General features: G+C 46.5%; 1 protein-coding gene across 4 annotated transcripts in view; it reads left to right on the top strand.

Annotated features, from left to right (window-relative positions):
• LOC102450363 (melanopsin-like) overlaps positions 1-21,599 on the top strand; it is a 102,020-nt gene that overhangs the window by 6,297 nt on the left and 74,124 nt on the right. For all 4 annotated transcript variants that reach the window (XM_075929614.2, XM_075929613.2, XM_075929615.2 and 1 more), the window contains exon 2: positions 16,120-16,262. In XM_075929614.2, coding sequence (XP_075785729.1) covers positions 16,120-16,262 — 143 coding nt within the window. The remainder of the gene's footprint in view (positions 1-16,119; positions 16,263-21,599) is intronic.

The following is a 21,599-nucleotide window of genomic DNA, read 5'->3' as shown; positions in this document are numbered from 1 at the left end:
AAATAAATAATCAACTTAGAGACATGGGAAGTATCTAGTGATGTGAAAATGTAACAGTTTACATAGTTAACTGCTGAGCCTGGGCTAATCAGTTAATGTGCATGGTTACACACAGCTCCCTCTCTCTGTTCCCCCCTGTGCTGCTGGCTCTGTAAAAGTCAGTACCAGCTCCCTTGGAGCTACCTGAAACAGAAGCAGCCGCATGGGGCAGGAGGCGGAAGCTGCCTCTCCCTCTCCCGTGAAACTGTGTAACTGCTGAATTGTTCAGCGGTTACACAATTATATAATTAAACACATTTTAACATCCCAAATGTCTACACTACATAGCTTATAGTCACACAGCTGTGTCAACTCTGTTTATTGGCAGTTTAGCTGACAAGAAACTTCCAACCCCTCCAAGCAGCATGTGCTTTGTCATCAGGAACGCTCTCCAGCCTACAGAGCACTTGCTCCATGACAAAGCTTTTGTCCTTTGGGGATGGGGTGGGTGGATAAGCACCAAAACCAGGAAAGCTTTTTCAGTCAGTTGCCAGTGTAGACAAAGCACATTTATTACAGAGATCTGTAACCCACAATCTCTCTCTTTTGTTCTATGGCTACAGAAGTGTCAAGTGGCTACTTCATCTTGAAAGGCCTCTTAACATACATTTTAATCTATAATATATAAAGGAGAATGTTTGTATGTTTGTGCGCTAATAACTTGGACACTGTAAGAGCTACCACAACCAAACTTTGCATGGGATAACCTTTCTTCCAGGAGAAGGTTTTAAGGTACTCTTGGCAGTGCGGGGAGAAGCGGCTTCCTGGGGGAAGTGGCGGGGACAGTTGCTCACTAAGGCCAGCGGCGGAGGTGCAAGGGGAGGGATGTCGCTCCGAGCGGCGGCTGCCCCACTCACCTCTACCAGGCTGTTCCACTGCGCAGGCGTGTCCAGGATGAGGGATCCCCCTCCTTCCTCCCACCCGTGATGTCACTCGACTTGGACCCCTCCCCTCCGGCAGCAGCCGAGGGTTGCCGAGTGGCGGGCTGGAGCTCGCGGCCGTCGCTAGAGGGTGGTTGTGGGCGCAGCGAGGCGAGCCCAGCGGGGAGGTGGTGGCAGCGGCAGTGCTGGGAGCAGCCCGGGGTCCAGCGCAGCTTCCTGGTCGCGTGGCGGGGAGCCTGGCACCTGCTCAGCATGGCCCGTGGAAGAGGGGAGCCCCCGACACAGCCCCATGGTTCAGCAGGTAGTGGGGCGAAAGTTTCGGGGCAGGCAGTGGAGTCATTGCCCGCCACGGCACCTGCAGCCCTGGGCGCAAGCTGGGCCGCCCCGCCCACCTTACTACCCCTCACACGGGGCACCCCCGCCACTCTCCCTGAGCAATGCCGGGTAACTCTAGCTAGTTGTTTATACTAGGAGTTTGTCTACACTGGCAATTGAGTGACAAAGCTTTTGTCATTCAAGTGCTTAAACACACACTCCAGTGGTTCCCAACCATCCGACTGGCACTGGGCCATGGCGGCTCTGGGGGCTGGAGCTGGGATACAACCACCCAGCATCTCCCCTCCCACTGCAGCTGTTGGGAGAGATGTGTCCTGACCCACCTCTCAGCCAAACAGGGCAGGGGCGGGGTCTCCTTTTGGCCACAGAAGAGTGGTTTGCTGCACGACAGGAGGGCCACGTGGAGTCTGGCACGGCAGCCTTAGAGCACACACAACCCGGGAGCAGCACTCAGCTGGTGGCTGAGAGGTAGCTCAGGGGTAGGTGAGGGGGGCTCCAGGTGTTGGGCTCCAGGAGCAGGGCTAGTGCTGGGAGGTTCTGGGGCCAGGGCTAGTACTGGGGAGCTATAAGGGATGGGGGGCTCTAAGAGGTGGGGGTTGACACTGGGGGTGGGGCTAGTAGGCAGGGGACTACAGAGACAGGGCTGGGGATGGGCTAATATTGGGGACTGGGGGGGACCCTTGGGGGCTTGGGTGCAGTGGAGCTCTGGAAACAGGAGGCTGGCACTGGGGGTATGTGGTGGGGGAATTCTAAGGGTCAGGGGCTGGCACTGAGGTTTCTGGGATGGGGGTCTGAGGGCAGGAGGCTGGTGTGGGGGGGAGGTGGGGTGCAGGGTACTCTGGAGTCAGACTGGCTCGGGGGAGGCGGAGCTTTTTATACCATGGACTAGCAAACCCATTCAAATACTTTTGGCAGACCAGTAACATTTTATTTGCATGTTTGCATATTCATTATTTGCCAATAAAATGTTATCAGTCCACCAAAAGTTTGTGAGCAGGTTTGCTGGTCTGCGCTATAAAATAGTTTAGGAACCACTGACCCACTCCACTTCCAAAAGACAAAAGCTTTGCCATGGGGAAAGTACTAGTGTAAATAGTGTTTAGCCAGCAGGAGCACTCTTTTGCCAACAAAGCACATGCCATTCAGAGGGGGTGGGTCTGTCAGCTAAAGTAACAATAAACAGGATTTACGCTGCCTGATTTTTAAGGACAGAACTGCGACTAGTAGGTGTAACCCACACACCTGCTAGGTGTGATTCACTGTCCCATCTAGTGGCACTTAGACCACATACAGAGAAAAAGAGTGAGTTTCCTCTACTACAGCTTTAGCTGAAAGCTAGCTGGCTTTTGGCTCAAGTTGTAGAAGTTCATGCACTAAGCTCTAGAAGTCTAAGGTTCAGTTCTGCCTCTGGGTGTTACACAGGCATACCCTAAAACAATCAATTCCACTGTGTATTTAGCATCTGGGTATCTTTTCCAAGACCTGTAGAAGATACGGAGCTCTGTATAGATTTGAAACCTTGTTTCAGTACACATTGGTTCAATAAAATATAATACGTGATCCACCTTGTTTCTATAAAAGTGATTTTCAGAAGTGGTTGGCTGGCTGCTTTGTGATGTGTTCTATAATAGGACAGTCTCTATCTGAATTGATTTGTGGGCTTCAATTTTTTTGTAGATCATAGGCTTAACTTTTAAATAAAAAAAAAAACAAAGATGGTTTCCACCATAGTATTTCCTCTGACTTTTTGTTGTAAATTCTGAGCTGATGTTGAAAAATTAATTCAAGAGTTGCTTCAGGGATTTTAGACTCCAAATACCTGTGATGGAGGTACAGAAGAGTCCTGAATTACTGAAATGACACCCATTTCCAATTCTGCTACTATAGGTTAACTATTTCCCTAGGTCTGACACAGTTACATAGGATAACAGCAAAAGTAAGGACTCCTCACTGTTCCCTTGGTAGCTGCTTTAGGGATACTGCCCCAGCTCAAAGCTATGACATTATTTCCTCTTCATCAATGTGAAGTGTCATATGTCCCTCCAAAAGGAATGTCGGTGTGCTGATAAAGCTTTTGTAGTATTACAGACGTCAGTTTTAATTAATGTTTATAGACACTCTTACAAGAGGGTTCAAAGCATGCTTTACCTTTTGCCTTAACCATCCTTACAGATTTATCTTGTATTTATAATTATTCTCCAAACACACACAAGTTTGATTTCCATAGCTGCTTCTCAGTATTGAAAATTTCTTTTAATCTATCTTTGGTGGTAAATTTTATTGTTATATTATCTATACTGTTAGCATTTTTAATTTTTTTAAAAATTGCCTGTTTTCACTGAAATACTTGTTTGTTCTCCATAAAACTCTCTCCTTGTGGCAATGCAAAATAGTCTGTTTGCACCACAGGATGACCTAGACCATCAACATTTTAATTAAAAATCACCTCTAGGGTAAATTTATCTTCTGAAAGAGCACACTTAGAAATGTAAATATATAAACTAAAATCTGCATAATCTTGTTTTCTCAGATTCAAATCCTATATACATTTGCATACAAATCAGGCATAGTTCATCTCTGACAAATTGCTGATTCAGCCTTCCAGACCCCTTACATTATCCATTGCTGCTGGAGCATCCACTGACCTTAAACCAAAGATCACTGGGCAGTATGCTCTTTTTCCTAAGACCAAACAAATTTTTGTATAATAAAAATCACTCAGGGCCAGATTTTAAAAGGCATGTAAGTATGTAAATATGCAGATAGGAACCTAGATAAATTAGGCACCTAACCCTCGCTGAACTCAAAAGAATTAGCAATGCAGGGTGTAGGGTTTCTTCTGAACATTTACCCTGTTAATCAATAGATGGCAGGGACAGCTCATTAAAACCATTGGCTTACACAGGTTAAATGAAACAAAAAAAAAAACTGGTGATGAACATACCGTAATTCTTCCTATTAAACTGTAATTCCATCTCTGGATTCTAGAGGCATTAACAAATCAATCAATACAGCACCTTCATCTATATAGTTCCTGAAATGTATTAAAATGAGTATATACACTGCTTTGATTTCCCCCTCCATTCTGCAAACTGAGGCTACGTCTAGACTACATGCCTCTGACGACAGAGGCATGTAGATGAGGCTACCAGGCATAGGAAAATGAAGCGTTGATTTAAATAATCGACGCTTCATTTAAATTTACATAGCTGCCGCGCTGAGCCTCCAGCTCAGGAGGCATACCTGGAGGCATACCTGGGTGGTGGACAAATGCCTTTGATGTCGACACCCGCGCGTCCAGACTACCGCGCTGAGCCGACAAACAGCTGATCGGCTCAGCGCGGCAGCCATGTAAATTTAAATGAAGCGGCGATTATTTAAATCAACGCTTCATTTTCCTATGCCTGGTAGCCTCATCTACATGCCTCTGTCGCCAGAGGCATGTAGTCTAGACGTAGCCTGAGGCTGGTTGTCATTCTGATCTCACCTGGAAGTGTGTTTCACAGTTCTGAGCCTGTTTCCTAGGAAATTTTGTTTCCTGGTCCCAAAAGTTTCACTCATTCCTTGGTTCCCATCGACTGTAGCTGTCAGGAGTAGCTGTGATCACGAGACATTATGAGGCAGATCTTCAAGTTACTTGGGCCAATCCCTTAGAGAATTATGAAGAGAGAGACTGAAACCTTGAGTTTGATGTCGTGTTCATTTGGAGCCTTTCAGAGGAGGAAGTGCTCTTGTTGATCTTTGTTCTGCAAATGGATTGCTTTCTCAAGCAGTTGTAGCTCTACTCAGGTCAATGGTGCCATCCCTAGATTTACATTCCAGGAGTGATGTCTGGAACTCAAACATATGGACATCATGACCACTATCCAAGGAGGATATTGATATAATAGGCATCACAGAAACTTGGTGGAATGAGGACAATCAATGGGACACAGTCATACCAGGGTACAAAATATATCAGAAGGACTGAACAGGTCATGCTGGTGGGGGAGTGGCGATATACGTGAAAGAAAATGTAGAATCAAATGAAGTAAAAATCTTAAATGAACCAAAATGTTCCATAGAATGTCTATGGATAGTAATTCCATGCTCTAATAATACGAATATAGCAGTAGGGATATAATACCAACCACCTGATCAGGGAAGTTAAATATTGAATGGGTACACATCACTTCAGGACATGATGCAGAGATAAAGTTTCTTAACACCTTAAATGACTGCTTCCTGGAGCAGCTGGTTCTGGAATCCACAAGGGGAGAGGCAATTCTTGATTTAGTCTTAAGTGGAGTGCAGGATTTGGTCCAAGAGGTAAATGTAACTGGACCACTTGGAAATAGTGACCATAATGTAATAAAATTTAACATTTCTGTGGTGGGAAAGACACCTCAGCAGCCCAGCACTGTGGCATCTATTTTCAGAAAAGGAAACCACACAAAAATGAGGAGGTTAGTTAAACAGAAATTAAAAGGTACAGTGCCACAAGAGGCCCAACTTAAATGCTTACCCCAAATTAAAAAGACAGTAAGAGAACAAAAATGTGCCACCGTGGTTTAACAACCAAGTAAAAGAAGTAGTGAGAGATTAAAAAGTCTTTTTTAAAAAGTGGAAGTTAAATCCTAGTGAGGAAAATAGAAAGGAGCATAAACTATGTCAAATTAATTCAAATTAAATATAAAAATATAATAAGAAAAAGCCAAAAAGGAGTTTGAAGAACACTAACCAAAAACTCAAAATCTAATAGCAAAATGTTTTTTAAGTACATCAGACATAGGAAGCCTGCTAAACAACCTGGGTATGTCTACACTACAGAGTTAGTTCGAACTAACTTTGATAGGCGCTACACTAGCGCTCCGCTAGTTCGAACTTAATTCGAACTAGCGGAGCGCTTAGTTCGAACTAGGTAAACCTCATTTTACGAGGATTAAGCCTAGTTCGAACTAGCTAGTTCGAATTAAGGGGTGTGTAGCCCCTTAATTCGAACTAGTGGGAGGCTAGCCCTCCCCAGGTTTCCCTGGTGGCCACTCAGGCCAACACCAGGGAAACTCGTCTTAAAGGGGCACGGGCTGGCTACGGTGCCCGTGCCAGGTGCAAGCCTGCCAGCACCCAGCCAGCAAACCCTGCACCTGGCACGGCTCGAGCCAGCCATCCGATGCCCCCCAGCCCTCCCTCTCTTCCCGGGACCAGGCTGGTGGCTCCCGGGAGCTTGCCTGGGACCATAAGAGGCGGGCACCCGCCTGGGCTAGTGCGGACATCGTGGACCTCGTCCACGATGTCCGCACTAGGCACAGGAAAGTGGCCGGCTTGGGCAGGAGAGCTGCCAGCCTGGCCACCCAGGAGCAGGTGTGCATGAAAATCAACGGGGTCCAGTAAGACCCCCGACCCTGAGCCCTGAGCTTACAATGGCCGTCCTGGGTCAGACCAAAGGTCCATCTAGCCCAGTAGCCTGTCTGCCGACAGCGGCCAACCCTAGGGACCCTGGAGGGGATGGACCAAAGACAGTGACCAAGCCATTTGTCTCGTGCCATCCCTCTCCAGCCTTCCACAAACTTCGGGCAGGGACACCACTCCTACCCCCTGGCTAATACCACTCCATGGACCCAACCTCCATGACTTGATCTCACGTCCCTTTAAACTCTGTTCTAGTTGTAGCCTTCACAGCCTCCTGCAGCAAGGAGTTCCACAGGTTGACTCTTTGCTTTGTGAAGAACAACTTTCTGTTACTAGTTTGAAGCCTGCTACCCATTCCTTTCCTTTGGTGTCCTCTAGTCCTTCTTTATGGGAACTCATGAAGAACTTTTCTGTATGCACCCTCTCCACTCAACTCCTGCTTTTAGAGACCTCTATCCTGTCCCCCCTCCATCTCCTCTTTTCTAAGCTGAGAAGTCCCAGTCTCTTTAGCCTCTCTTCATATGGGACCTGTTCCCAACCCCTGATCATTGTAGTTGCCCTCCCCTCTCCCAGCCTCTCTCTTCCCCTCTCCCACCTCCTTTTCTCAGTCTCCCCCAGTTTTGTTCAATAAAGACAGATTCCATTTTTGACCACAATTGTCCTTTATTTTGTACATCAAGAAAAGGGGCTAGGGAAGGGTAAGTGGAAGGAGGTGAGGGAGGAATGGGGTACGAGCCCCTGATGGGGAGGACTGGGCTGGCTCTGCTGGCTTCTGGGGGTGGAAGCTCTCCTGCAGCCCCCAATTACCCCCTCTCCCCAGATGGCAGCCTGCGGCAAGTGCAGCCGGGCTGATGGCCGGGTGCTGTGATGTGCCCTTTGTGGGCACTCCAGGCACTCCAAGCCAGGACTGGTTTTCAAGCGGGGCACCCCTGAGAACTGTCTGTCCGGGGTGGGGGTCGGGTCCCTTTAAGCGCAGCCCTCGGCTAGCCTGAGACAGCATCTCCACGCTCTAAGTCCTCCTCTGATGCCCTGCTGGCACTGCTTCCAGCCAGCCTTAAGCCCTGTTCAGGGTCCACTTAATGTGGACATGCTAGTTCGAATTAGTAAAACGCTAATTCAAACTAGTTTTTAGTTCTAGACGCGTTAGTTCGAATTAGCTTAGTTCGAATTAAGTGTAGGCATACCCCCAGAGGGGCCACTGGACAATCGAGATGCTAAAGGAGCACTCAAAGATGACATGGTCATTGCGGAGAAACTAAATAAATTATTTGCTTCAGTCTTCATGGCGGAGGATGTTAGGGAAATTCACAAACCTGAGCCATTCTTTTTAGGTGTCAAATCTGAGGAATTGTCGCAGACTGAGGTGTCATTAGAGAGGTTTTGGAACACATTGATAAACTTAACAGTAACAAGTCACCAAGACCAGATGGCATTCACTCAAGAGTTCTGAAAACTCATATAAGAAACTGTGGAACTATTAACCATGGTTTATAATCCTATCCTTTAAATCATCTTCTGTACCTAATGACTGGAAGATAGTTAATGTGACTCCAATATTGTAAAAGGCTCTAAATATGATCCTGGCAACTACAGACTAATAAGACTAACATCAGTACCAGGCAAATAAGTTGAAACCATAGGAAAGAACAGAATTGTCAGACACCTAGATTAACATAATTTGTTGGGAACAAGTCAACTTGGTTTCTGTAAACCAAGTTCTTTGAGGGGGTCAACAAGCATGTGGACAAGTGGGATCCAGTGGATGTAGTATACTTAGATTTCCAGAAAGCCTTTGCACAGTCCCCCCTCCAAAGACTCCTAAGTAAAGTAAGTTGTCATGGGATAAGAGAGAAGGTCCTCTCCCCATGAACTGATAACTGTTTAAAAGACAGAAAACAAAAGGTAGGAATAAATAGTCAGTTTTCCTAGTGGAGAGAGGTAACTAATGGTGTCCCTCCAAGGGTCTGTACAGGGACCAATCCTATTCAACATATTTATATATGATCTGGAGAAGGGGATAAACAGTGTAATGGCAAAATTTGCAAATGATACTAAACTGCTCAAGATAATTAAAAACAAAGCAGACTGAAAAAAGCTTGAAAAATAACACAAAACTAGGTGATTGGGCAACAAAATGGCAAATTAATTTTAATGTTGACAAATGAAAGTAACTTACATTGGAAATATAATCCCAACTATACATACAATATGATGGGGACTGATTTAGCTATAACTACTCAAGAGACAGATATTGGAGTCATTGTAGATAGTTCTCTGAAAACATACACTCAGTCAAAAAAAGCAAACAGAATATTAATAATAATTTAAAAGGGGGTAGAGAATAAGACCAAGAATATCTTATTGACTCTATATAAAACCATGGTATGCCCATATCTTGAATACTGCATACAGATGTAGTTACCTCATCTCAAAAAAGATATACAGGCAGTTCCCGGGTTACGTACAAGATAGGGACTGTAGGTTTGTTCTTAAGTTGAATTTGTATGTAAGTCGGAACTGGTACATATTGTAGGGGAAACTCTAGCCAAACATTTCTCCAGAGCTCAGTTTTATTCTCCCACACCTCACTTCCCTCAGTCCTTTATTCTCAAGCTGAGGTGTCTGCTGAGAAAAGCCGCTCTGCGTCTTCCCTGGTCTGCTGGGGGGGGGAGGGGGTGCTAGCTTCGCGTCTCCCTGGTCTGCTGGGGGGAAGCAGCTAGTGCGGGGTTGCCTCACCCCGTTTGTAAGTAGGGATCCAATGTAAGTTGGATCCATGTAACCCGGGGACTGCCTGTATTGGCATTGGAAAAAATTCAGAAAAAGGCAACAAAAATTATTAGGGGTTTGGAATGGGTGCCATATGAACAGAGATTAAAAAGACTGAGACTTTTCAGCTTAGAAAAAGAGGAGACTAAGTTGGGATATGATAGAGCTCTATAAAATCATGACAAGTATAGAGAAAGTGAATAAGGAAAAGTTATTTACTTGTTTCAATAACATAAAAACTAAAACAACAAATGGTCTGGTAGCACTTTATAGACTAACAAAACATGTAGATGGTATCATGAGCTTTTGTGGGCACAGCCTACTTCTTCAGATGACCAGAGTTATGAGTAGGGGATATGAAAACTCGAAATAAATAGGAGGAGGGAAGGGGTAGAGAAAGATGCTCTGTCTCCCACCCTCCTTCCTGTTTGCTGGAGAATGGGTGTTAGACCAAAGCAGATAAAAATCAAAGTCAGTAGATAGATTGCTGAGACAGGAAGGATACCATTCAGAAAGCTGTTAGCACTTTGAGTGATAAAGTCCTCACCATCCCAAATCTCAATTAAGCCCAGTAGCATATGAATTGAATTTGTGTATGTAATATAAGTCCAGGCTTTCCCTGTGTATTTGGTTTGAGGAGCTGGCCTGTGACAAGACTGTCACCTGCAGATCTGTTGGAGTACGGTTAGGCAAGCAGAAATGTCCTCCCACAGGTTTCTGAGTATTCCCTTTACGTATCTCCGATTTGTGTCCATTGATTCTTTCCCACAGAGTATGTCCAGTTTGACCAATATATATAGCAGAGGGGCACTGTTGGCAGTTGATGGCATAGATCACATTACTAGATGAGCAGTCAAATGACCCTTTGATTTTGTGGTTTATGTTGTTTGCTCCAGTGATGAAATTGTCAGTGTAAATATCATATATATAATAGCCCAATGTCTGTGACTCTGTAACGCTGTAGTGTTGCGTGCTGCCTCTGAGGGGCGCTGTTGCCTCCTGCCAAAGTGCTCGGCTGACTTCTGCAGTACTATGCATGGGGAGCATAGACCCCAAACGGCCGCTTGCACCGCTTGCTCCCCCGCAGCGGCCCTGCTGAGCGGCGCAGAAGTCAGCCGAGCCCCACGGCGGGAGGGGAACGGGGGCGGGGCGTTGATGTATATGGTCAGGGGGCAGGGCCTGGCCACATACATCACCGACCCACCTCCATTTGCCTCCCACCGTGGTGATCAGCTGAGTTCTGTGCCGCTCAGCCGGGCCGCTCCGGGGGAGAAAGTGAAGCAAGTGGCCGTTTAGGCTCCATGGTCCCCGTGCTGCATGGACCACTGTTTGGGCTCTGAGAGTGAGAGAAAGAGAGAGTGAGAGGCAGGAGAAGAAGAGAAAGAGAGATGGAGAGAGAGGCAGGAGGCAGAGGAGAGCTGAGAGAGGGGGGCGGAGCAGGAGGAGGAGGAGAAAAGAGAGAGAGAGAGAGAGACGGACATGGAGGAGAGACCCAAAAAATCCCATTTTATGACAGGCTATTGGCTCGTGTGGGCAGAGTTGGCTTCTTTTCTGGTTGCAAGGCTGGGTTCCTGGAGGCTTATGATGAGGTTGTGTGGTATGGTTATCAGAAAGAATATGTTTCAGGTTAGGGGGTTGTCTGTAAGCAAGAATAGGTTTTTCTCCTAAGGTCTCTGAAAGTGAGGGATCATTTTCCAAGATGGGTTGTAGATTGTGTATAATGCATTGGAGGGGTCTGAGTTGTGGACTATAGGTAACAACAAGAGGAGTTCTGTCATTTTCTCTTCTGGGTCTGTCTTGAAGTAGTTTGTATCTGGATACTTTTTTGGCTCTATTTGTTTTTTCACTTCCCCAGGTGGGTATTTCAGTTTTAGGAATGCTCTGTAAAGATCCTGTAGGTGATTGTCTCTGTCTGTGGGGTCGGAGCAAATCCGGTTGTATCGTAGGGCTTGGCTATATACAATCAATTGAAAAATGTGTCTGGGATGGGAGCTGGAAGCATGAAGGTAAGTGCAGCAGTCAGTGGGTTTCCGATATAGGGTGGGCTGTGCCCACAAAAGCTCATGATGCCGTCTACATGTTTTGTTAGTCTATAAAGTGCTACCAGACCATTTGTTGTTTTTTTCTGTAACAAACTAACTTGGCTACCCCCTGAAGCATAAGACCTAAAGGTCACCAAATGAAATTAATAGGTAGCAGGTTTAAAACAACCAAAAGAAAGTTTTTCTTCACACAGCGCATAGTCAACCTGTGAAACTCCTTGCCAGAGGATGTTGTAAAGACCAGGACTTTAATAGGGTCCAAAAAAGAACTGGAAGTTAGGTCTCTCAGGGTATTTCTACACTAGCTCCTTAGTTCGAGCTAGGTAGGCAAATGAGGGCAACCGGAGTTGCAAATGAAGCCCGGGATTTAAATATCCCGGGCTATATTTGCATGTTCCCGGGTGTCACCATTTTTAAATCCCCCTTAGTCCGAACTAACTGCCCGTGGCGCCCGGGAACATGCAAATGATTTCTTGATTTCATGAGAGTTTGTATGCAGGGAATGTGAGGTAACTGGTAAGTGATGTTGAGGATATAACTCTTTTATTCTTATGGCATTAACAATTTTTTTTGATTATGTATCTGGGGGAATACTTACTCTACTGTCACGCTTTGTTAAACCCACATGCATCTGCTTGACAATATATAAAAGAGTTGAAGGTCCCTTATATACTGTAACATAGCTACAGGAGAACTGAAAGAAAATATAAATTAAAGCGGGGTTATAGCCATGTTTTCTTGGAGAAGCAATTGCCATAATCAAACATAAAGTCATAACAATGAGTGACCAAATTAACTATGGGCTGAAATCAATGGGTACCCTGACCCCTCCCTCAGCTGGGGCCGCAAACCTCCCCTCCACATGGAGAAGACAAAAGCATCCCTCTCCAGAGGATCCCTGAGTTGGCCAGCCCAAACCCTTCCTCCCCAGTCTTTCCTGGACCCAACCAGCCTCTTGGGGAAAACTTCAGCTGCAACTCTTGACTGAAAGAGCTTTTGATACGTCCCATGCAGGTTACAGGATCACGTAAGCGCATCCTAGAACGTGCTTGGGTATATCAAAAGTGTCTTTCAATCAAGAGATGATTTTTGGCAGGGCTACTGTGGCAACATCTAGGTTCCTAGAGCCCTTTTAAATTGCCAAGCCCCTGGGCTATTTCTGTCTTCACCTTCCCCTCACTCCCGTTGAGGGTCCCTGAGGGTATGTCTACACTACAATGTTAGTTCGAACTAACGGACGTTAGTTCGAACTAACATCATAGGCGCTACACTAGCGCTCCGCTACTTCGAATTTAAATCGAACTAGCGGAGCGCTTAGTTCGAACTAGGAAGACCTCATTTTACGAGGATTAAGCCTAGTTCGAACTTACTAGTTCGAATTAAGGGGTGTGTAGCCCCTTAATTAGAACTAGTGGGAGGCTAGCCCTCCCCAGGTTTCCCTGGGGCCACTCTGGCCAACACCAGGGAAACTCTATTGCCCCCCTCCTGGCCCAGGACCCCTTAAAGGGGCACGGGGTGGCTACGGTGCCCGTGCCAGGTGCAAGCCTGCCAGCACCCAGCCAGCAGACCCTGCACCTGACACGGCACAGAGCCACCCACCCGATGTCCCCCAGCCCACCCCCTCTTCCCGGGACCAGGCTGGCGGCTCCCGGGAGCTTGCCCGGGACCGCAAGAGGCGGGCACCTTCCTGGGCTAGTGCAGACATCGTGGACCTCGTCCACGATCTCCGCACTAGGCACAGGAAAGTGGCTGGCTAGGGCAGGAGAGCTGCCAGCCTGGCCACCCAGGAGCAGGTGTGCATGAAAATCAAGGGGGTCCACTGAGACCCCTGAGCCCTGAGCTTACAATGGCCGTCCTGGGTCAGACCAAAGGTCCATCTAGCCCAGTAGCCTGTCTGCCGACAGCGGCCAACCCTAGGGACCCTGGAGGGGATGGACCGAAGACAGTGACCAAGCCATTTGTCTCATGCCATCCCTCTCCAGCCTTCCACAAACTTCGGGCAGGGACACCACTCCTACCCCCTGGCTAAGACTACTCCATGGACCCAACCTCCATGACTTGATCTCACTTCCCTTTAAACTCTGTTCTAGTTGTAGCCTTCACAGCCTCCTGCAGCAAGGAGTTCCACAGGTTGACTCTTTGCTTTGTGAAGAACAACTTTCTCTTACTAGTTTGAAGCCTGCTACCCATTCCTTTCCTTTGGTGTCCTCTAGTCCTTCTTTATGGGAACTCATGAAGAACTTTTCTGAATGCACCCTCTCCACCCAACCCCTGCTTTTAGAGACCTCTATCCTGTCCCCGCTCCGTCTCCTCTTTTCTAAGCTGAACAGTCCCAGTCTCTGTAGCCTCTCTTCATCTGGGACCTGTTCCCAACCCCTGATCATGTTAGTTGCCCTCCCCTCTCCCAGCCTTTCTCTTCCCCTCTCCCACCTCCTTTTCCCAGTCTCCCCCAGTTTTGTTCAATAAAGACAGAGTCAATGTTGGAAGAAACTCTATCTTTATTTTGTACATCAATTAGAAGGGGGGCTAGGGAAGGCTAAGTGGAAGGAGGTGAGGGAGGAATGGGGTACGAGCCCCCGATGGGGAGGACTGGGCTGGCTCTGCGGGCTTCTGGGGGTGGAAGCTCTCCTGCAGCCCCCCGATTGCCCCCTCTCCCCAGATGGCAGCCTGCGGCAAGTGCAGCCGGGCTGATGGCCGAGTGCTGTGATGTGCCCAGTGTGGGTAGTCCGGGCAATCCAAGCCAGGACTGGTTTTCAAGCGGGGCACCCCTGAGAACTGTCTGTCCGGGGTGGGGGTCGGGTCCCTTTAAGCGCAGCCCTCGGCTAGCCTGAGACAGCATCTCCACGCTCTAAGTCCTCCTCTGATGCCCTGCCGTCACGGCTTCCGGCCATCCTTAAGCCCTGTTCAGGGTCCACTCTTGATGTTCAAAATAAAGATAACATGTCTTCCAAAATGGAATCTGTCTTTATTGAACAAAACTGGGGGAGACTGGGAAAAGGAGGTGGGAGAGGGGAAGGGAGAGGCTGGGAGAGGGGAGGGCAACTAAAATGATCAGGGGTTGGGAACAGGTCCCATATGAAGAGAGGCTAAAGAGACTGGGACTTTTCAGCTTAGAAAAGAGGAGATGGAGGAGGGACAGGACAGAGGTCTCTAAAAGCAGGAGTTGGGTGGAGACGGTGCATACAGAAAAGTTCTTCATTAGTTCCCATAAGAAGGACTAGAGGACACCAAAGGAAAGGAATGGGTAGCAGGCTTCAAACTAGTAAGAGAAAGTTGTTCTTCACAAAGCAAAGAGTCAACCTGTGGAACTCCTTGCTGCAGGAGGCTGTGAAGGCTACAACTGGAACAGAGTTTAAAGGGAAGTGAGATCAAGTCATGGAGGTTGGGTCCATGGAGTGGTATTAGCCAGGGGGTAGGAGTGGTGTTCCTGCCCAAGGTTTGTGGAAGGCTGGAGAGGGATGGCACGAGACAAATGGCTTGGTCACTATCTTTGGTCCATCCCCTCCAGTCAAGCTGGAAGTGCATATCAAGTAGGGTCCCACTGGTATCAGCTGTGGATCCAGTTTTGTTGAATAAGTTTTCAGATAATACCAAGCAGTGAAGGGCTGTGAGTGCTTTGGGGAGGATAGGATTTAAAATCAGCAGCCCTGGAACAGTTTTTGGAGTGGAGGTGTTGAGCTGCACCCCCACCTTACTGCTGTCTTCACCCTCATTGTCCTCTGTAGCTGGGGCTGGCAGCCGTGACCTCACATGGAAGCCTGGCAGCTGAGACCCTGGGCAGCAGGGGTGCAGGGCCAGGGTGCTATAGAACCTTGCTCCCCTACTTCCCATGCCTATGATTGAAATTCAAAATGATCTAGATGAACTGGGAAATGACCTGAAGAAACTGAGATGAAATTCAATAAGGACAAAAGCAAAGTTCTCCACTTAGGAAGGCTGCAGCCGTACAAAATGAGACATGACTGCCTAGGAAGGAGTGCTTCAGAAAAAGATCTGGGGGTCATGGTAGATTAACAGTGTGCTTGCAACTTCTTGTGAGGCTTCTCTGCCTGCAAAATGTTCCATAGAGTAATCTCCCATTTGTAAACCGCCTTCCGAGACTGTCCAAGTGCTCATCAGTTTGTCATTCCCAAGATCAAGTGAATGGATATGGTTAGAAATAATGTTGACAGTTGGCGATGCTACTAATAAAAGTAGAGGCATGATGACATGTCGCATATTAAATAATTTAATTAAAATGGGATTTTAGTGGGAGTTCTCCTTAAACTCCATATTCTTTTAACTTTATCAGTATGTCCCCCAGCAAAAATATATATATCGATATATTTAGTACTAGGTTTTTAACTGAAATGTGAGACTGTTCTTGCAGTGTCTCACATAATCTAATAGGATATTTTTCCTCGCATTTGTGTATGCTATTTGTTAATGATGCGGGATAGAGAGATTTGAAGAATGAAGTGCTCTGTTTATGCTTAACACAAATATAATATTGTCAATGGCAAGGACAAGTTTTCTACAAAGCTCTACAACAATTTCTCAGCTGTATGTAAGAATCTGGCTTTAATTTGTAGTACGTGTTTAGGAGGTACAGTGTATGGACTAATTGTCCCCTTGATTAACAGCACTGATTGTGGTAACTTCTATTTTTCATTTGCTTTTCTTTCCAGATCCTGGATATGGGAACTCATCACCACACTGTGGTGAAAGCAGAAGTTCCTGATCATGTCTTTTACGCTACTGGAACCTGTGTTCTTGTAATTGGATCTATTGGAATTATAGGAAACCTTTTAGTTCTCTATGCATTTTACAGGTACAGAAATTCAGTTCCACATATGGTTGATTTAGCAAGCCCCAATGACATGAGCTTGTAGAGTGAGTGAGTGTGTCTGTGTATGTGTGTGCATTATGTGTGAAGGGAGAATATTCTGTACAGGCAGTCCACGAGTTACGCGGATCTGACTTACGTCGGATCCGCAGTTACGAACGGGGTTTTTCTCGCCCCGGAGGATGGGAGCGGCGGGACGCCCAGATGCGCCGCGGTCCCGCCGTCCACGTCCTCCGGGGCGAGAAAAGCTGCTCTGCGTCTCCCTGATCTGCTGGGGAGGGAGGAGCCCCCCCCCCCCCAGCAGACCAGGGAGATGCGGAGCAAAGCTGCGGAGCATGCGTCTGGGCTGTCCCGCTGCCCGCGTGCTCCGCGGCTTTGCTCCGCATCTCGCTGGTCTGCTGGAGACCAGCAGACCAGGGAGACGGGGAGCAAAGCCTCAGAGGATGCCGGCAGTGGGACAGCCACGGCGCGTCTGGGCTGTCCCACTGCCCGCGTGCTCCGCGGCTTTGCTCCGCGTCTCCCTGGTCTGCTGGTCTGCAGGGCAGCTAGTGCGCCCCCCCCCCCAGCAGACCAGGCTTTTCTCCGGACGCCTGTGGTAGAGCAGCTGCGGCGCTGCTGGTTGGTCCCGCAGCCGCTCTGGGCGCTACTGGACCAACCCGGCAGCACCCCAGCTGCTCTGCCCCAGGTGTCCTGATTCAGCTGCTGCTGGTCAGTTTCAGCAGCGGCTGACTTGGGGACGCCTGGGGCAGAGCAGCTGGGGTGCTGCTGGGTTGGTCCAGTAGGAGACCAGCAGACCAGGGAGATGTGGAGCAAAGCCGCGGAGGACCCGGGTGGCGGGACCACGGTGTGTCTCAGTCCGCCGCCCGCGTCTCCCTGGTCTGCTGGGGGGGGGGGGCGGCGCAGCTAGTGTGCCCCCCCCCCCCCAGCAGACCAGGCTTTTCTCCAGACGCCTGTGGTAGAGCAGCTGGGGCACTGCCGGTTGGTCCCGCAGCCGCTCTGGGCGCTACTAGACCAACCCGGCAGCACCCCAGCTGCTCTGCCCCAGGTGTCCTGATTCAGCCGCTGCTGGTCAGTTTCAGCAGTGGCTGACTTGGGGACGCCTGGGGCAGAGCAGCTGGGGTGCTGCTGGGTTGGTCCAGTAGCGCCGAGGAGCGGCGCTACTGGAGCAACCCAGCAGCACCCCAGCTGCTCTGCCCCAGGCATCCTCAAGTCAGCCGCTGCTGAAACTGACCAGCGCTGACTACAGGAAGCCCGAGGCAGAGTTTCAGCAGCAGCTGACTTGGGGACGCCTGGGGTTCTTAAGTTGAATCTGTATGTAAGTAGGAACTGACGTCCAGATTCAGCCTGTTGAAACTGATCAGCGGCTGATTCCAGGAAGCCCAGGGCAGAGCAACTCTGCCTTGGGCTTCCTGTAATCAGCCACTGGTCAGTTTCAGCAGCGGCTGAATCTGGACGCCAGTTCCGACTTACATACAGATTCAACTTAAGAACAAACCTACAGTCCCTATCTTGTACATAACCCGGGGACTGCCTGTATCTGTTTTCTCTGCAAGTATTTGATGATGCAGAGACAACTAGATGCATCACTGTAAATTCCTTTTACTTTGCGTAATTCAAAACTATGAGACAATAAACATGCGGCACTTGTTTTATCATGAACTAAAATGACAAATTTGATGGAATGCTTAATCGCACCATTATCTTCTTTCTGCTGCTCTCCCTGACTTCCTTCACTCTCTACCGCCCAAGACTATGTAAAAGATGCTATCAAGATTGAATCTCAGAGTCACCTGAAAGTGGTGGGGGTGGAGTTGGATCCAGGAAGTGCAATGGTACATGAAATGAGGATATGCCATCAATGCTTTCCATACCTGAAGGCAAACAGTTTGTATTTATACTTTGATGGCTCATTACAGTATGAAGCAGGGCACGCTCCCCTATGTCTGTAATAAAACTAGCTCAACAAACAGTGGTCAGTATGTCTGCAGATGAGCATCACCCACTGACATAGTGATGTGCATGTGAGTATTTATGCTAGCAAAACTTACGTCATTCAGGAAAATGGTTTTTCACTCCTGTCTGGGAGTGCTGGATTAGTGGAGAACAGTGGCACAGAGAAGTGGTCATCACATCCCATATCAAGAGCCTGACACCTATAAAAATTTTCCATGATATCAGGAGAGACAAACACAGCATGCTGTGGAGTCAGCACTCCCAGCTTTTATGCCTGTCCATCCAAAGATCAGAGGGCTTCAATCATCTTTTTTGCTCACAGCAACAGAGGGGTGAATCTGGGTCAGCTGTCTGAATTATGCCAGACTGATGTTGATGCTCCTTTCTCACAGAAGAATATTATTGCAACACTTACTATTTTGTCCTTCATATAAAAACTTTAAAATGGCTAAAATTTGAGACTTGACCTGTTAATAGTGCTTCACCAACAAGAGAGTTGGGGAAAAAATGGTTAGATAATATTACTGTACAGTCTTGGAAAATCACTTCTGACCATGCTCATTAGATAAATTACAAGTAAGCCAGTGCAAATTATTCTTTGAAAGTAGCTTTTAAACATGGAAGCGTTTAACATGAGGCACAGAGGAAAGTTTTGGTTTTGTGAAAACAGTAGTTAGAATCATAGAATACTAGAAACTGGAAGGGACACCAAGTCCAGTCCCTTGCACTCATGGCAGAACCAAGCACCATCTAGATCAGTGTTTCTGAAAATGTTCCGTGGAATCACTCTCAGAAACACATTAACTTGCCGTCCCGGTTTGTTTATTTACTGGCACCACAGCCAGGGAGCCTCGCGCTGCTGCCCTTGGCTGCAAAGGATGAAACGGAGCCAATGGGAGCTGCGAGGCTCTGTAGCTGCGGCACCAGTAAATAAACAAACCGGTGCAGCCAGTTAATGTGTTTCTGAGAGTGATTTTGCAGAACACTTTCAGAAACAATGATCTAGATATGAAGTGAAAATAAAGGTTCTGTGAGAAAATTCCATTGCAATAACATTTTATGATTTAAAAAAAAATTGTACACATTAAATGTGATTTTTGTTTTTAAATATGTGCAATTAAACTAAGTGTTGATCTCGTGACTTTGTTTAGCAGTTCTTTATTATTTTATTCTTACTTATTTGTGGTCTACTTTTTCACCTCCATATATAAGACAGTTATTGGAGTTCTGCCAAAAATTTTTGAATTTAAAAGAGTTCCGTGGCCAACTAAAATTGGGAAACACTGATCTAGATCATCCTTGACAGATGTTCATTTTACCTGCTCTTAAAAACCTCCAATGATGGAGATCCCACAACCTCCCAGGGCAATTTATTCCAGTGCTTAACCACCCAGAAAGAACATTTTTCCTAATGTCCAATCAAATCTCCCAATGCTGTAATTTAAGCCCATTGCTTCTTGTCCTTTCATCAGAAGTTTCTCCCTCCTCCTTATAACAACGTTTTAGGTAATTGAAAGCTCTATCATGTCCCCTCTGTCTTCCCTTTTCCAAACTAAACAAACCCAGTTCTTTCAGTCTTCCCACATAGGTTATGTTTGCTAGACCTTTAATCGTTTATGTTGCTCTTCTTTGGACCTTCTCCAGTTTGTGCATATCCTTCCTGAAATGTGGTCAAAAGTGGTGCCTAGAACTGGAACTCCCCAAACTTGCTTTCTCCACCTTCTGAAATAAAATATTGTCGCCAATTCTAAGAACTTGGATAATCTGTGCCCTGTTGTGTTGTTTTCCCAACAGATGTCTGATAGTTAAAAGTCCCCCATTACCACCAAGTCCTGTGCTTTGGATAATTTTGGTACTTGTTTAAAAAAAACCTCAACTGCTTCTTCTTCCTGATTAGATGGTCTGTAGTAGACCCCTACCAAGACATCACTCCTGGTTTTTACCCATTTTATCCTTTCTCAGGATAGACTACAGCGTTTTGTCGGAAAAACAGTTGTTTTTCCAACAAAACCTGAATTACGTACATACTGCAAGTACATTCTTTCGACAGTAAATCGAAAGAACAGAGGGGGTTTTGCACAATTGGTATTCCTCATTCTACAAGGAAGAAGCCTTTTTCCAAAAGAGCTCTTTCACAAAAAAGGTGTGTGTGGATGAGAAAGAGGGAGTTTTTTCAGAAGAAGAGGGAAAAGCACAGGTGCCCTGGTGGCCATTCTGTCCATAGCAATCACTGCTTACATGCAAAATAGAGTCCAGGCAGTCTGGACATTCTCTTTCACAAAAGCGCATAGCTTTTTCAATGCACTTTTGCAGCGTGGACACTCTCTTTCACAAAAAGTTTTTTTAAAAGATCTCTTCCAGAAAAAGCTTCTTGCGCAAAAAGCCTGTAGTCTAGATTTAGCCCAAGTGACTTTCAATATTTCTGTTTCCTATTTCCATCTCAATCTTAGTTCAAGGGTATACATTTTTAATATATAATATCCATTTGGCACAGCTAAAATTTTCAACAAAGATTCAGTGTAAAAAGAGAAAGATAAGAGAACAGTATTTACAGTAGACAGAAAATGATAGAGTAGGATCACACTTTGTTCATGCTTTTCTGTACAACCCAAAGCTTTAGAGAAGCTTTTGACATATGCCTTCAGTTTAAATGAATATGAAAATAAGGAACTACACAGAATACCATTCAGATGAAAGCTCTACAATTCCAATTTACAGTCGCTTTTCAGGTAAATGATTTTAGAAGCCAGGTGTAATTGTTTGTACCTGTGGTACTTTGCTCTTTTCACATTCATTTCTGTTTTAAGTATGTAATCTTCATTCCTGTTTTAAGTATGTAATCTGTAGTTTTGTCATTTGGTCTCATGTATCTCCTTTGATGCTCAGGTTATCAAAAAGCACATTGAAAAAAATGAGTTAGGTCCAGTGACTGTATTAACTAACACAGCAGCTACTAAAATTCAGTATTCACCCACGTGTAGCCTTTGACACTGTACTCTCCATTAGAGTCTAATCCTGTGAAGTGGTGAGCCCTTTCAGTGCTTACTGCTGTCAGAGACAACTGAGTGTGCAAAATACACATCAGAATCCAGCTCCACTGAGCAAAACCATGTTTCTTGGAATTGTCTCTGACTTTATTAAAATAGAGTTGGGTAAGTACAGGTGGTAAATGAAATATATTTCTATATTTTATTAATCAAATGGTGTAAAATGCATCCTTTCCTCATCCCGAATCATTATTTCGAAATCCTGACATCCATAGCAATGATAATTGACTGGTGAGTAAAGCGTGAAAATTGCAACTGAGAGAGTGCCAGATTTGTTTAGTAAGTAAACAGTAAAAACAAAGGTAACTGACTGTCTTGTTTT

Source organism: Pelodiscus sinensis, chromosome 4, assembly GCF_052426305.1.
Source record: "Pelodiscus sinensis isolate ZL-2025 chromosome 4, ASM5242630v1, whole genome shotgun sequence".
Taxonomy (NCBI): Eukaryota; Metazoa; Chordata; order Testudines; family Trionychidae; genus Pelodiscus; species Pelodiscus sinensis.
Note: the sequence above shows the minus strand (reverse complement) of the source record. Positions and strands in the feature narration are given on the sequence as shown.